Source organism: Ostrea edulis, chromosome 5 (genome assembly GCF_947568905.1).
Source record: "Ostrea edulis chromosome 5, xbOstEdul1.1, whole genome shotgun sequence".
Classification (NCBI taxonomy): domain Eukaryota; kingdom Metazoa; phylum Mollusca; class Bivalvia; order Ostreida; family Ostreidae; genus Ostrea; species Ostrea edulis.
The window spans coordinates 32,160,838-32,176,821 of record NC_079168.1 but is presented as its reverse complement, the minus strand read 5'-3'; the positions used below and the strand labels follow the sequence as shown (position 1 = coordinate 32,176,821).

General features: G+C 36.8%; 1 protein-coding gene across 1 annotated transcript; it reads left to right on the top strand.

The window, feature by feature from the left end:
* The first annotated feature begins 1,992 nt into the window (after nt 1–1,992).
* Nucleotides 1,993–15,898, top strand: LOC125650977 (CWF19-like protein 2). Its single transcript, XM_048879569.2, has 18 exons — nt 1,993–2,181; nt 3,366–3,476; nt 3,796–3,897; nt 5,430–5,549; nt 6,389–6,505; nt 6,689–6,898; nt 9,313–10,084; nt 10,237–10,400; nt 10,993–11,202; nt 11,317–11,391; nt 11,557–11,622; nt 11,793–11,907; nt 12,651–12,727; nt 13,166–13,282; nt 13,633–13,788; nt 13,928–14,008; nt 14,875–14,976; nt 15,323–15,898. The coding sequence occupies exons 1-18, from the start codon at nt 2,092–2,094 to the stop codon at nt 15,455–15,457; spliced, it is 2,820 nt and encodes a 939-aa protein (XP_048735526.2). The 5' UTR covers nt 1,993–2,091; the 3' UTR covers nt 15,458–15,898.
* The last annotated feature ends 86 nt before the right edge of the window (nt 15,899–15,984 follow it).

Genomic DNA, 15,984 nt, shown 5'->3' with positions numbered 1-15,984 from the left:
TATATGTACCAAATTTTGAGTCCCGCCTGTATGCTCGATCTCCCCAAGACCATATGGTTTGTGATGAAAGGTGATAATAACGAACAGTGATCAATCTCATAACGCCTATAAGGAATACAAAATAGAAAGTTGGACAAACACGGACCCCTGGATATACCAGAGATGGGGCCAGGTGAATAGAAGGGTTAAACATCCCCTGTCGACCCGTCACACCTTCCATGAGCCCTATACCTTGATCATGTGAACGGAGTAATCTTTAGTCATCGGTGTGCCAAGAACGGCCTAACAATCAGTATGAAACACGTCAGACAGCATTTAACCCAATGATAGGTTGCATTGACAAACTAGATCATTGTAACGACCTTAGAATTTGAGAAATGCTGACTTTAAACGAGACTGTTGAAATCCCTCCCTGTAAGATCAACTTGTTTGTCGGTAACCTGCCTGAATTTACAAACTGATCATACGCAGAACAAGCTCTTGTGTATTAAATCAGTTGAGAAATATAAACACCATATGCAGGTGAATGGAATGTTGCTACATAAATATGGGAAGTTGACGATGGAGAAGCTCATATCATTTCGTTTGTCATAAAGTTGAGTTGTTAGTTTGCCGTTAATATTTGTTTTCCAAAAAATATCTAAGTATACGAAGCAGGTGCGGAGGACCTTGTGGTGTCTTTTATTTCGAGTTCACAGGGATAGATCGAATCGACATATGAATTAAAATGATTATTGTTAATAGATAAAATGTCGTCGATATAGTTAAATGTCGAGTTTTAAGGCCACAGCCAGAGATTTTTTCTTCTAATGTAGATTGATTGATTGTATCTTGCTTAAAGTCTCTCTCCAGAATTTTTCACTCGTATGGAGACGTCACCATTGAAGGGTTTAGACTGTTATGTAGAAGCTTTTGAATAAGGTCTGCTTCACAAGAATATAAAAACAGGTCAGCTAAAAAAAAAAGCACAATCAATTCGTTCCCATTGGAATTCCAACAGACTGTTGGAAGACCTGATCAACAAAGACTACGAAGATATTGTCAATGAGGAACTCTGGCATATATTTATTTCAAATTCAGAGTACTGGTGCGTTGAATCAGAGTGGAGTTTAACAAAGTAATTTTTTGGATGACTGATCAATAGATATAAATATTTTCGTTTATGTTGAAGAAGCAACTGTCTATGATGTCAAAAAGTCTAGTCTTTAATTCATTGTGAGGAATGGTCGTGTGGAGTGTTGAAAACTCATACGGTTTGGTGTTGTTGATATGAGAAAAAGGTTTGCGATTTCAAAGGACCTCTCCACTTTAGCTGTGACATATAGCCCCCGACGATTTAGCAAAACATCAAAGTTTACAATGGCCCTAAGGTGTTCATGAATACCTTAACTTCATTAATACCTCGTGCACATGCTTTTTAACCAAAGTGAGACAATGTCGTATAGTACTCAGCGGTCCTTCAATTCACAGGAATAAGAAGAACCTGAAGGTTTGGCATTTTATTTTACTGAAAAGTTCGTTAATATTAAAAACTTTTGGAATCGGGTTTGTCCGTTTTTGTTAAATTTCTATTGATATTCATCGACTGACCGAATTTTAAAGCCTTTGTTTATATCGAACACAAGGTTGTCCAGATCTCTCTTTTCTATTATAAGCCGTTTTTGTAATATTTAAGACAATTATATCCAGAAAGCAAGACTGGACAATTTTGTACCGGTGATGAAATTCATAGAAATAAATACAATAGAAATCTGTAAAAACCATGTGTTTTCTTTTTGCCTCATTAACCAGTATTAACCTTAGGTAGTAATTCTGTAGTTTTCAAGCTAAGAGTGACCATTTAAAATTTAGTTTTCTACCCTTATCTTGCAATATCCCAGGGGAAAAGACTGTACACTTACTGGAGATACATCAGTGTTTAATACGTATCAAAAATTATAATAGATAAATCAATAGGGATGGTAAAAAGGGGTCACAAGCTACAGTTAAAGTGGGGCGGCCCTTTACTACGCAGGAGGAACACGTCTTTTCATTCGAATACTTCTAGGAGCGAGTTAACATTTTTTAGGTAAACAACCCATTCATGAAAACATGAGCTCCGGGATTGCTTTTCAGAGCTCGAGAGATATAAATAAAAGACGAGAAGAAACAAAAATTGCTAGAGAAAATGTTTTGAATCAGGTAACTTGTATGTGTGAAAGATTCGGGAGATTCTTATATTTGTAGCTAAACATGTAGAGGAAATTCGAAATGGTGTTGAAAATAAAATTAATAAAAACGTTTAGAACTATATTTCTAGCATTTGGGATACACTCCAGCATTCAAATATGCTCTATATGATTAACCGAATTGCACAACTGAACTATCGGAAAATTCTTATAAATCTTACATCTACATAGATCTACATGTAAGAATTTTAAAACGGGTTGGGAACTCTTCCTCTACAGCGAGATAATCTGATATTCTCGTGAAAACGCGATTATCTCTCTTTAGCGAGAGTAAATATATCCCGCAGAACCGAGAAAAACACCCATGGAACACATCTCTATTTCATGTAAAAAGAAGAAAAAGTGCTAGAATGTCCGATACTTCTGCAAATTAATATTATTATATGAATCAGAACAAAATTGAACACTTAACACGATGGGCGATAGATTTCAGCCTCCTTCCCTCAGCAACATTGATATGAAATTTGTTGATTTTGTCGTCAATTTTGTATAGATAATTCACATCATGTTGAGTGTTTGTCGCACGTATTCAACATTACACTATCACCTGTAGGGGTACTTGTTTGAAATTTTCTCTTTACAAAACCACTGCATCAAGTAATGAAACATCATGATACAATTTACAGTATTTAATGAGGATTCCTCTTACAGTTCTCACGCTTGTCAATGATATGAGAATTTATTATATACCCATGAATGTATCGTTCATTGATACTGTGGATTTGACAGCGTGTGATCCGGTTTTCCGGATCACCACACTGTGGTTTTCTGATTCCGTATCAGTATCCTCTGAAACTGATGCCGTCACAATGACGTCACAATGCATCAACGCAACGTTATTTGTGGAAAATATTGAACGCGTCACAAACGAAACTGCGTACACAAAACATAATTTCATAGTATGTCTGTGTTTTTGATAGTTTGGATTACATTTATTATCTTAGAAATGTGGATTTAAAATGCAGAAGGGGGTATATAATAAATTTATCATTACTACAGTAACTTGATCCGAAGAGTTGGATCACGTCTCGTTGACAGGCGCGGATCATCAGATCACACGAGACGCGAATTTCTTCTCTGCTGATAGTGTTTTAAAAATTGTAATGAAAATTATTGTAATGAAAATTGATTCTCTAGGCAAAAAAAATCTACGAAAAGGAAGAATGGAAGAGAGAGCAGGCCAAGGCTCGTGGGGAGGACACGTGGATGCTGCCGTCGCTGGAGAAACGAATTGAACAAGATAAAGAGGTTAATGATTTAATGAACTACATGTATCTCAAACACACCTAATGAGATGGAAATGTTAACATTTTGTGAAATTATGAGATGTCTCCAAGTACACAAAAGTCAAGTTTATATACAGAACTTTACAAACAGATTTGATATTGACTTCAGACATTTCAATTCATTTCAGATAGTATCAGTCGAGAGTTTTTAAAGCAAAATCACCATGTGATGAAATTGTGTTGTATAAATTACTACCAGCATCCACCAAAAGCAGACATATAATTTTTTGATGATTAAAAAAGTGCAAGACCTTTTAATAATTTTTCCCCCCTGATTGTAGCATTATGAAAAGTCGAAAAAACACAAGAAAGAAAAGAAAAAGAAGAAAAGTAAAAAGAAGAAGAAAAAGTATAAAAAGGAGGACTCCTCATCATCTAGTGAGGTGAGTGATTCCTCGTCATCTAATGAGGTGAGTGATTCCTCGTCATCTAGTGAGGTGAATGATTCCTCGTCATCTAGTGAGGTGAGTGATTCCTCGTCATCTAGTGAGGTGAGTGATTCCTCGTCATCTAGTTAGGTGAGTGATTCCTTGTCATCTAGTGAGGTGAGTGCTTCTCTTCATCTAGTGAGGTGAGTGATTCCTCGTCATCTAGTGAGGTGAGTGCTTTCTCTTCATCTAGTGAGGTGAGTGATTCCTCGTCATCTAATGAGGTGAGTGCTTTCTCATCATCTAGTGAGGTGAATGATTCCTCGTCATCCAGTGAGGTGAATGATTCCTGTTTCTGATTTTAATGTATAACTATGTTTTCAACATGGGCTTCATCTGCAAGATGCATGAATGTAATGATACACAGTATTATTGTATCATGGAGGTCTGTTTTAGCCAATCATTAGGGACGAGATAAAAAGTTCAATGTCTGACAAAAACCTAACTAATCGATTAACAAGTAAAAACATACGAGTATAAATAACAAAGTATACCTTTTCTACTGGTTTAATAGCGAGCGAAGCTCGCGAAGCGACTCGATGAGCTCGCTCCAATGATTACACATATGAGTCACGTGATTTGCTCTTTATCAGTTGAAAAAAGATGAGTATCACCCATAATGCTTCTGGAAAAATGTCGCCGTCACTGCGGTATACTTCATTGACAATCCCGTAATTAAATTAATTAGATTGTTTAGAAAGTACCATAAATGTTTTAAAATTCCAGACAAGATTTCTCATAGCTTCAAACGTTTTGTGTTTGCTTGGTTTGAAAGAAGAAGATAATTGCTGCTAATATGACGTCACGATGTAAATGTTTACATCCACCGCATGATATTTCCCGCGTTAAATAAAGAGGCGGATAAAATGTCTATAAGTCGTTGCAAGATGTTTTAAATGGGCTTCACTCATCTCAACGGTCACACCGTACAACATATTATTCACAAATGAAAGTGTACATTAAAACTATTAAATGTTCATTAAAATGTAATATTTTCATGTGGTCTTTAATAGTCACTTGTCTTTTCTTTTTCCACTAAAGTTCGGAGTTTTTACCCCCCCCCCCCCACCCCCCAACTATTTTGAATTTAGATTTTTATCTAACATGGATCTTTTGATCTAGCTCCTTACATAATTTGATATTTGTTATTATAGAGAGTACCCTCACTTTTATTATTGAGTTTAAAAGCCCACACTGTAAAATTCCCAGGGACTACTTTGAACTTAAATGTGAAGTCACATCTGTTTACAAATGATAAAGGTAATAATAAAGGTGGAAAACTTTATTGTGATAAATATATAAAATACCCCCCTGAAGTATCAAATACCCCTAAAGTATAAATACCTCATAATTTATGAAATGCCCCCTTAAGTATAGAATGCCCCTAAATACACAAAATACCCCCTTAAGTATCAAATACATTTAGATATACATGTACAGAATATCCCCTTATTATATGAAATATTTCGTTTATGATTTTTTTCCAGGATGAATCAGATGAGGAAGCAATGTGGGTGGAAAAAGCAGCATCTGCAGTCAACAAAGGTGTGGATCAGAGATCTGAAGGAGTGGATCAGAGGCCTGTCATCAAGGGGCCCCAATTACAGGTCTGAAATAGACACACATGATTGATTTATAAGCTTGTTATTCATTGATGATTTAGACAAGTGTGCCTAAGTTTGCCATATATATATATATATATAGATATATATATATATATACATATATATACACACACACACACACATGTATGTATCTGTTTGTGTGTAAATATCAAGGACATGTGCCAACATTTCTCAATGATATATAGTTTTTCGTGACATTCGGGTACATTTCACTTCCATCCTATTTGTTTTCACCAAAAAAACAAAGAAAACAAAAAAAAAATCCCCCCCCCCCCAAACTTGGGGAACATTTCCAGGTTTGTTTTGGAGTTTGCATATTTTGATAGTTCCTTGATGTGGCAAGCAAAAATGTGAAGTAAACTCTTCTGTGTTATAAAAGGTTGTGTATATGGGCATTATAAAGTTATTGTAGCAAAGAAGGGAAGAACAAGCATCAATTGGGGATTGAACATGGCTTGGATTTCTCGAAAAAATCTCAAACTTAAGGTTGAGTTTTCTTTTATTTGAGCAGTCAAAATTTGAGTAAAATCTCAGACGTAAGTCCCAGTTTCGACTTTAGTTTATTTTGAGAGATCCAAGCCCAGTTTCGACTTAAGTTTATTTCAAGAAATCCAGGCCCGGTACCTTTGCTAATAGATAGGTAGTCCAACTACTGAGCTAACCAGACCGACATGCGCATTTTGGTAATATTACTACACTGTAGAATTTAAACCTCTTTCGGAAATCATTCGAGCTCTTTATATAGAGATGAAAATACGATTTTAGAAAGAAAAAAATGTTAGAAATATCACTTATGAGCTTGAATGATAACTCTATTTCAGCGAGACAGTTGGATGGAGGCTCCGCTGGATTTGCTTCCCACCATAACAAGGAAAGAGATCAGAGACGCAAAGAAAGCGGAAAATCCAGAGGAGGAGAAAAGGATGAGTATCGACAAGGTAGGCACAGATCATGAGAATGACTGTCCAAGCCCAAAGATTGCAGATTTATGGCAGTCTGAGGTCATGACCCATTATGTGTTGTGGCATCATCTTGTGAATAGTTGCTGAGAGATCAGCACTGTGATAGCTATTGAGTAACATTTACCCATTGCATGATATCGTAATGATTTTATTTCTTAGATGGGGCAACATGAGAGGGAACTGAATCCTTACTGGAAAGATGGAGGGACTGGTTTACCAGAAGAGAAAGTGGCTCCAAAAAAAGCTTGTGCTCCATTACCTGTGGGGGATGGGGGCTACTCCTGGATGAAAAAAGCCTACAATAGGTGTGTGGAGCAGGCCAAGGAAGAAAACAGAACTCTGGAGGATGTAGCAACTGAAAAATATGGAGTAGGTATTCTTAACCATATGAAGTAGGTATTCTTAGCCACATGGAGTAGGTATTCTTAACCACATGGAGTAGGTATTCTTAGCCTCTTGGAGTAGGTATTCTTAGCCACATGGAGTAGGTATTCTTAGCCACATGGAGTAGGTATTCTTAGCCACTTGGAGTAGGTATTCTTAGCCACATGGAGTGGGTATTCTTAGCCACATGGAGTAGGTATTCTTAGCCACTTGGAGTAGGTATTCTTAGTCACATGGAGTGAGTAATATTAGCCACTTGTAGTAGGTATTCTTAGCCACTTGGAGTAGGTATTCTTAGCCACATGGAGTGGGTATTATTAGCCACTTGGAGTAGGCATTCTTAGCCACTTGGAGTTGGTATTTTTAGCCACTTGGAGTAGGTATTCATAGCCACTTGGAGTAGGTACTCTGAACCACATGGAGTAGGTATTCTGAATCACGTGAAGTAGGTATTCTTAGCCACATGGAGTAGGTATTCTTAGCCACTTGTAGTAGGTATTCTTAGCCACATGGAGTAGGTATTCATAGCCACATGGAGTAGGTATTCTGAATTGCATGGAGTAGGTATTCTTAGCCACATGGAGTAGGTATTCTTAACCACTTGTAGTAGGTATTCTTAGCCACATGGAGTAGGTATTCATAGCCTCATGGAGTAGGTATTCTGAATCGCATGGAGTTAGTATTCTTAGCCACATGGAGTAAGTATTCTTAACCACTTGTAGTTGGTATTCTTAGCCACATGGAGTAGGTATTCATAGCCACATGGAGTAGGTATTCTGAATTGCATGGAGTAGGTATTCTTAGCCACATGGAGTAGGTATTCATAGCCACATGGAGTAGGTATTCTTAGCCACATGGAGTTAGTATTCTTAACCACTTGTAGTAGGTATTCTTAGCCACATGGAGTAGGTATTCATAGCCACATGGAGTAGGTATTCTGAACCACATGGAGTGGGTATTTTTAACCACAGGCAGTAGGTATTTTTTACTACATAACATATATACATTGTGGTTGTACACTGTAGTAAAAGCATTGGATGATGTGTTTTCATGCAACAAAAGTTTTGTCTGGAAAGTATTAAAGTAAATTGTGACACCTATAGTAAAGAATTTAAGAATGTAAATTAGCACAAAACTGAAATCGCTAATTCATGATTACCTCCACTAGTAAATTTTGATTAAGTTTTAAAAGTAAGTACACATACAATATTTAAAATCACATTTTTACGTAAAAAAAAAAGCTTGTCTTTATAATTTTTAGCTCATCTGAGCTGAAAGCTCAAGTGAGCTTATCTGATCACTTTTTGTCCGTCGTCTGTCTGTCCATTAAACTTTTCACATTTTCGACTTCTTCTCCAGAACCACTGGGCCAATTTCAACCAAACATGGCCAAAAGCATCCTTGGGTGAAGGGCTTTCAAGTTTGTTCAAATGAAGGGCCATGTCCCTTTCAAAGGGGAGATAGTCACAAAAATGCAAAAATAGGGTGGGGTCATTTAAAAATCTTCTTCTCAAGAACCACTGGGCCAGAAGAGCTGAAATTTACCTGAAAGCTTCCTGACATATTGCAGATTCACGTTTGTTCAAATCATGGCCCCTGGTGGTAGGATGGGGCCACAAGGGGGATCAAAGTTTTACATACAAATATATAGGGAAAAACTTTAAAAATCTTCTTCTCAAGAACCACTAAGCCAGAAAAGCTGAGATTTACATGAAATCTTCCTGACATAATGCAGATTCAAGTTTGTTCAAATCATGGGCCCCTGGGGTTGGATGGGGCCACAATAGGGGATCAAAGTTTTACATACAAATATATAGGAAAATTTTTTAAAAATCGTCTTCTCAAGAAACACTGAGCCAGAAAAGCTGATTTTTACATGAAAACTTTCTGACATAGTGCAGATTCAAGTTTGTTCAAATCATGGCCCCCGGGGATAGGATGGGGCCCCAAGGGGGGGATCAAAGTTTTGCACACAAATATATAGGGAAAAACTTTAAAAATCTTCTTCTCAAGAACCACTAAGCCAGAAAAGCTGAGATTTACATGAAAGCTTCCTGACATATTGCAGATTCAAGTTTGTTCAAATCATGGGCTCCGGGGGTTGGATAGGGGATCAAAGTTGGGGCCACAAGTGGGGGGGGGGGGGAGTGTCAAAGTTTTACATACAAATATAGGAAAAAGCTTTAAAAATCTTCTTCTCAAGAACCATTGGGCCAAAGAAGTTGACATTTACATGAAAGCTTTCTGACATAGTGTAGATTCAAGTTTGCAAATGGTAGTTTGGGCCATAATAGGGACTAAGGTTTTACATTCAAATATATATGGAAAGTCTTCAGATATGGGCCAAGGTGACTCAGGTGAGTGATGTGGCCCATGGGCCTCTTGTTTGTATATTGCAGTCTCTGGAAAAACTGGACTCAATGTTGAAATCAGCAGAGAAAGCGTATCAGGAGGTCATGAAGGGCAAACAGCAGGGTGGACACCAGAGGGATGGGGACAGTAGAAGGCAGAGGTTCATGAAACCTGGAGAAAGTGACGGCAGCAGAAGGGCGGGATTCATGAAGCCTGGAGAAAGTGATGGCGGCAGAAGGGGGGGATTCATGAAGCCATCTGACAACAATGACACTGCTTATCAGAAATACAAACACTCTGCAACTAGTGATAACAATTACAAGTCAAAAGGATGGAGGAGGGAAAGGTCAAGGTCAAATGAGAGGTCAAGATCTAGGGACAGAAGGTCAAGGTCAAGAGAAGGGAGATCAAGAGACAGAAGACGGTCAAGGTCAAGAGAGGAAAGATCAAGGTCAAGAGAAAGGAGGAAATCAAGAGAGAGGAAAAGGTCAAGGTCACATTCAAGAGAGAGAAAAGGGTCAAGGTCACATTCAAGGGATCGAAGTTCAAAGTCAAAGCGGGATAGAGGTGACAGATCTCCATTGAGAGATTGTGAAGGTGATGAGAAGGAGGGTTCATCCAACAGACTAGCAATGCGTTTTATGAAACCAGAAGACAATACTTATAAACCTGAACATAAAGGAAGTATGAAATCTTCACCAGCATGGAAGAAAAAGGATTTCCATAAACAAAAGGACCTCAAAGAGGTGGAAAATAGCAGTATCAGGTCACCAAAAGAATTAACAAGGAAGAGGCCACCCAGTTCTTCATCTTCATCAGGTGAAAGGGTTTTACAAGATTAATTGAAATGAGCCGAATTGCTTTTGAAATATCTGAAATGAATTGTGTCAGAGGTTTAGGTATATGTGCTTGTAATGATATATAAACTGTAGAATAAATTCCCAAGTGAGTTTTTCCCAATGTATATGTAGAATCAAGTTCTGGAGAGGAAAGTGGTTCTGAGAAATCTGACCAACCAGGGCAGAGTAAAAGAGAAACGAAAGAGGATAGTGAGGAGGAAGTGGTCCTGCTCTCCGAGAAGGAAATGAATCAGTTAGGGGCCAAAATTGTCCGAGCAGAAATCATGGGGAACGCTGTAAGTTTCACATTTAGATTGGATTTGTCCTGGTATTGTGTGATAGAACAAATATTTATTTTATGCATGAAATAAAATATGTTTTCATCTTTTCTTCATTGCAAATGTGGATTAGCAGTCTAATATGAGCAGGGCTTGAAGCTAACTTTTTATGTCACCAGTCCAGTCGGACTGATTGGGTATAATTTCAACCAGTCCGCAGAAAATTTTACCAGTCCAACAGAGTTTTCCAGAAATAATTAAACATATTTCGTTAATGTTATTAAAATGAAATTAAACTCAATAAGCCTCAGACAATATTGTAACACTTAAATGTGGGATTTATATTTACGAATCAGATTCGTCTGATTATCTACAGATCGAAGCATGCCAAATGTGTGTATAAAATTTCATGAATATATTTTCCAAAATGATACTTTAGAAAATTAACCAGTCCCATCGGACTGACTAAAACAAATGTCAGTCAGTCCGCCATACTTTTAACCAGTCACAGACTGATGGGCATATGTTAATTTCGAGCCCTGATGAGTAATAAAAATGATTTGATATTGAACGCTGATTAAAAGCAGAAGGTACTTATTTCAATAAACAGGCACTTGCAGCCAAATTGAAAGAGCAGCTGGAGAAAGCTCGAGAGAACAAAGAAAAATACAAAGATGCCGTACCCCCCAGTGGAGAGGAAGTTGAGGGTGGAGGACAAGTGGTAGTGCTGGCCAGGACTGGTGCCTCGGGGATATCGAGACCAGTGGCGGAAAGAGAGCACGAACCCCAGAAAGGAAAACGGAGGAGGAAGAAGGAAAAGGTCGGACATTTTCAGGAATTCTTCATGTCTATCAATAAAGGAATTATAGAAGTACTCTGGTGTATTCTATCATGTACATGTAAGAAGGAAATACAAATCTGACTGTTTTTGTAGGTCCTCACACATGGAAAATCAGGGGAGAGAGAGAGATATTTTGCAGATGACGATAGATTTGATATCAAACAGATGGTATGTTACAGAGAGAGGTTTAGTTGTTCCAGTACTTCGAGTACATACTGAGGAAATTAAATGAAAGTTTGTTTCAAATGAGTAAAAGCATATAGCTTTGTTATCATCAAATTGTAATTTCATGACTTGATTTTCTTCCCATTTGCTATAAAAAAATTTTTTTAGGTTGAAAGAGAGAAGATGGGAACAGCAGAAGATCAGAATTCAATGTTTTCTAGACTGGCAGGCAAAGTATGTAAAAATTTATTCTGTCAGTTAAAAAAACAGCAAGCACTTTATAAGAGGGTGAGATGAAAGTTTTGTTTTTGCAGAGTTTGGAGATGAAAGTTTTGTTTTTGCAGAATTTGGAGATGAAAGTTTTGTTTTTGCAGAATTTGGAGATGAAAGTTTTGTTTTTGCAGAGTTTGGAGAAGACAGATGAGGAGTATGACTTGGATGACATGTTTGTGAGCAGAGCAAATATGAAAGAATCCGGTGCCAAACTGGAAGAAAGAGAGCGAGCTCTGGCCATTAGAGGTAAATTGTACAAATGGTGCCTATTTCCCAACATTCATACACACGTTCACAGCTGTATCACATTCATGAGGAAATGGCTATCATTAGAATTGGTAAGATATTGAAGACAAAAGAATGGGAAATGTAAATATTTGACTTTATCAACATTCTTTACATCTGAAGATGGTTCCTCTGTTCCATTTGTACATGTATGAGTAATTTTGGTTTCAGTTTTTTTTAAAAATTAATTTTGAATGAATTTTAAAAATGGAAAAAGCACCATATTACATGTACATATGTATTTCTGTATATTATTATGTAACTAATTTAAGCAAATTAATTATTTCTAGAAATGTTCTACTTATTGTGAATTATCATATGTTCATGAACACTTTTTACATTTCGTGTGATGATTGTGATAACTTTTATGATTCCGTATTTCATGTTTAACTCTATGTAATATGTGTAAGGGCTCAAAATCACACGGCCTCTCACCTCTATCGGCGCAGGTTCGAATCCCGCTCGCGCTGGTAAGTGAGAAAGTTTCACAGTTTACTTTCGGAAGGTCGGTGGTCTCTTCCCAGGTACATTGTATCTGGGTTCTCTCATCCGCCAACAAAAACTGGGTGCCACTATATAACTGAAAAATTGTTGAATGTGGCGAAAAACATCAAAACAATGTAATATGTGTAATAATTATGATTCCGTATTCCATGTTTCACACTATGCTACAGTGCCTTTGTATCATTTTAATTATTTTTCAGAGCACAAGAACATTTCTGACTGCCAGATGTGTTTTGACAAAACTCCCAAACATCTCATAGTCTGTATTGGAAATAAGGTATGAATCTAAAATGTGGCGTTCTTAAAAAATAACTAGAAACAAAGATGACTTTCTATTTAGAGCTTATATATATAAAATAGGTGTTTTTGGATCTGTTCAGAAATGTGCAAGACTCAATTTAATTTTTCAGTTTAATTTTTATTGAATTTATTAGACATTGTACAAAATCTGAGCAACCTAACTTTAAATCTGTCCTGAGATACATGTTGTTGCATGTATTATTTACATGTTATTCAAAGATCAGTGCTTGACAAAGTTTTTTGTGAAATGGAATTCCACTTAGATATTGATTTTATTTCCCAGGTTTACCTGTTTCTTTATTGATTTTATTTCCCAGGTTTACCTGTGTCTATTGATTTTATTTCCCAGGTTTACCTGTTTCTTTATTGATTTTATTTCCCAGGTTTACCTGTGTCTATTGATTTTATTTCCCAGGTTTACCTGTGTCTTCCCAACAGTAAGTCCCTGTGTGAGGGCCATTGCCTGATAGTTCCTATACATCACACTGTGTCAGGAACGGTGGTAGACGAGGATGTCTGGAATGAAATCCAGGTAAATATCTATGTCTGGATTGAAATTAAATAAATAATTGCATGTCTGGAATGAAGTCCAAATAAATAAATCCATGTCTGGAATGAAATCCAAGTAAATATAGTCTTCTCTGGTATGAAATCCAGGTAAATATAGTCCTCTCTGGAATGAAATCCAGGTAAATATAGTCTTCTCTGGCATGAAATCCTGGTAAATATGAACATGAAATCCAGATAGGTAATAACGACAGCTACATGGAATTGGAACGCTTCCAGTAAAATGCTGCAATCTATGTATATGTTGAGAATGTCTATGAGAGGTGATAGGTGTTTAAATTTTTTTCCACCAAGAAATTTATTTTACATCTTCAGGTGTTCAGGAAAGCACTGACACAAATGTTTGAGTCCATGGAGCAGGATGTGGTGTTTATGGAGACCAGTATGGGGCTACGATATCATCCTCACATGTACATAGAGTGCATTCCCGTTGAGAAAGAGACGGGTGACCTTGCTCCAATATACTTCAAGGTCATTATGTTTAATATTGATTCACTTTTAATTATGTTTATAAATGCATCAGTTTTCAAAAACTTTGTACATTGTGTTCAATTAAATCGCCTAAAATGTTTATAACATCTGGGATATTTTTTTCTAAATCCATTTACAGAAAGCGATACAGGAATCTGAGTCGGAATGGTCAGACAATAAAAAGTTGGTCGACCTCAGCAAAAAAGATGTTCGAAGATCTGTAAGTAAAATATGTAATATTAAAAAATTATGGATATCCCATTACAATGTACAGCAATACAAATGCACAATTCTTTGTGAGAATGGATTGTTTAATACACATGTAAGTTAAGGTCCTTTCTATGCAAATGAGAATCTAAGAAATACAGAACCACTGTCTTTTTATTCTAAAATCAATAAATTCATACTCAACTCTTACGACATGAAATAGGGTAAGCACAGATGCTGAATGCTTTAAGTACACTACATCACGTCATACGATGACGTCATATAGACTGCAAAAATCTAAACAGCGCTAGGCTAAATACATCAAGTGCAAGGGCATGCCTTCGAAATTTTTCTGTGATTTCATAAGGTTAGATGGAATTAAATACATATCAATGTTATTTCTGAGCAAATCCTGTCCATGAGCTTGTTTGATTGTTATGTTAAGAAAATGATACTGCTCTGTGCATTTTGTCGATTATTACGCTTGAAATATTTGAATCCTTCTTTATGCGATGAATTGGTGACAATTGCGCAGCAATAGCGATATTGTAAAAACAATTCTACTAATATTGTCTCAATTTATGTAGCATATGCCCTTGCACCAAAGTCATTTTGTTGACATAGTTTGTTTTCAAGCAATACATAACATCATAATGCGACACTATAGTCAAACCTACACAGTGCATGTCACATACATATGTACAATCAATACTTTCATGAGCATGCTCAGAATACGTACAAGGGAAAATTTAATGGATATTATACATTTCAATCATCATATTTGCATAAAATTGCTTATAATTGGCTTTAATTCACATGCATAAAAAGTTCAGTTTGAAATATTCTTTTATGATTCAGTTTGATTTTGCATGTCTTCAGATCCCCAAAGGGTTTCCATACTTTGCTGTTGACTTTGGAATGCAGGGAGGATTCGCTCACGTGATTGAGGATGAGAGACAATTCCCCAAGTATTTTGGGAAGGTTTGTAGAGCATAGCCTGATGTCACATCAGCAGAAGAAGACATTGTTTTAGTTTCTACCGTATCCAAGGTCCATAATCTCATTACTTGTGCTTAAAAGGTTTAATGGCTAAAAGCAGTATTCTAATTGGTCAAAAGTGATTCCGTCTAACCTCTAAATTTTTTAAATATTGTATTTACTGTACATTTTATCATGTTCATCATTTTAATGGATTTGCCAAGTATTTTTATTTGCAAAAAGTTCAGATTGCAAAACATTTTTGGTGCTACGTCATAAAGCGTTTTGCAAAATGGACTCCTTTTTCACATTTGATTTCTTTCATTTCAAATTGGATTTTGGTTTGTAGGAGGTGGTAGGTGGTATGATTGACGCTGAGCCCCGACTGTGGAGACGGCCCCAGAAGGAGGGCTTCGAGGATCAGAGGAAAAAAGTGCTGCAGTTTGCTGACTGGTGGAAACCCTATGATTTAACACAGAGCTAGGGAATTGTGGGAAAAAGGAAAATGTTCCGCAGTGTGAAGTCCATGGAGCTGAAACCAATCAAAATATTACTAAGTTTCGGGGAAAGCAGTCATGATATTACTACTGTACGTCTCAGGGGAACCAGTCAAGTCTCCGAGAGGATGAATTTCACAAATTCCAGGAAAATGAAGTTGGAGCAGCCAGGATGTGGATTTTGATTGGTGGTTTATAATAAGTGACATTACACTGGACACAGTGCCCTCCTATAGAGTGTCCAGAATGATGAGTCGTAAGAATCAGGAGTGTACAGATTTATGTCCAGGAATTGGTTACCTGTGCAGGAATAGATGAAAACAGCTGGCATTCACAGGAAACGGAGATAAATACTTATGAGTGTAAAAGATTGCTGATTTTTAGCTACAAATATGATTTTCTGATTAAATTGTAACTGTTACAATAAATTGTTTCTAATTTCAACAACTTTGAGAATTAGTATTACACTGCTGGGAGTAAAGCGTAAGGAGATTTTACACATCAGTCTCTGGGC

What these genes read in the sequence shown, in the direction of transcription:
- LOC125650977 (XM_048879569.2), top strand. Translation starts at nt 2,092, where the DNA reads ATGAGCTCCGGGATTGCTTTTCAGAGCTCGAGAGATATAAATAAAAGA. An exon ending in GAGAAAATGTTTTGAATCAG is followed by an intron (nt 2,182 to 3,365) that starts GTAACTTGTATG and finishes TTGATTCTCTAG; the next exon opens with GCAAAAAAAATCTACGAAAA. An exon ending in TAGCAACTGAAAAATATGGA is followed by an intron (nt 6,899 to 9,312) that starts GTAGGTATTCTT and finishes TGTATATTGCAG; the next exon opens with TCTCTGGAAAAACTGGACTC.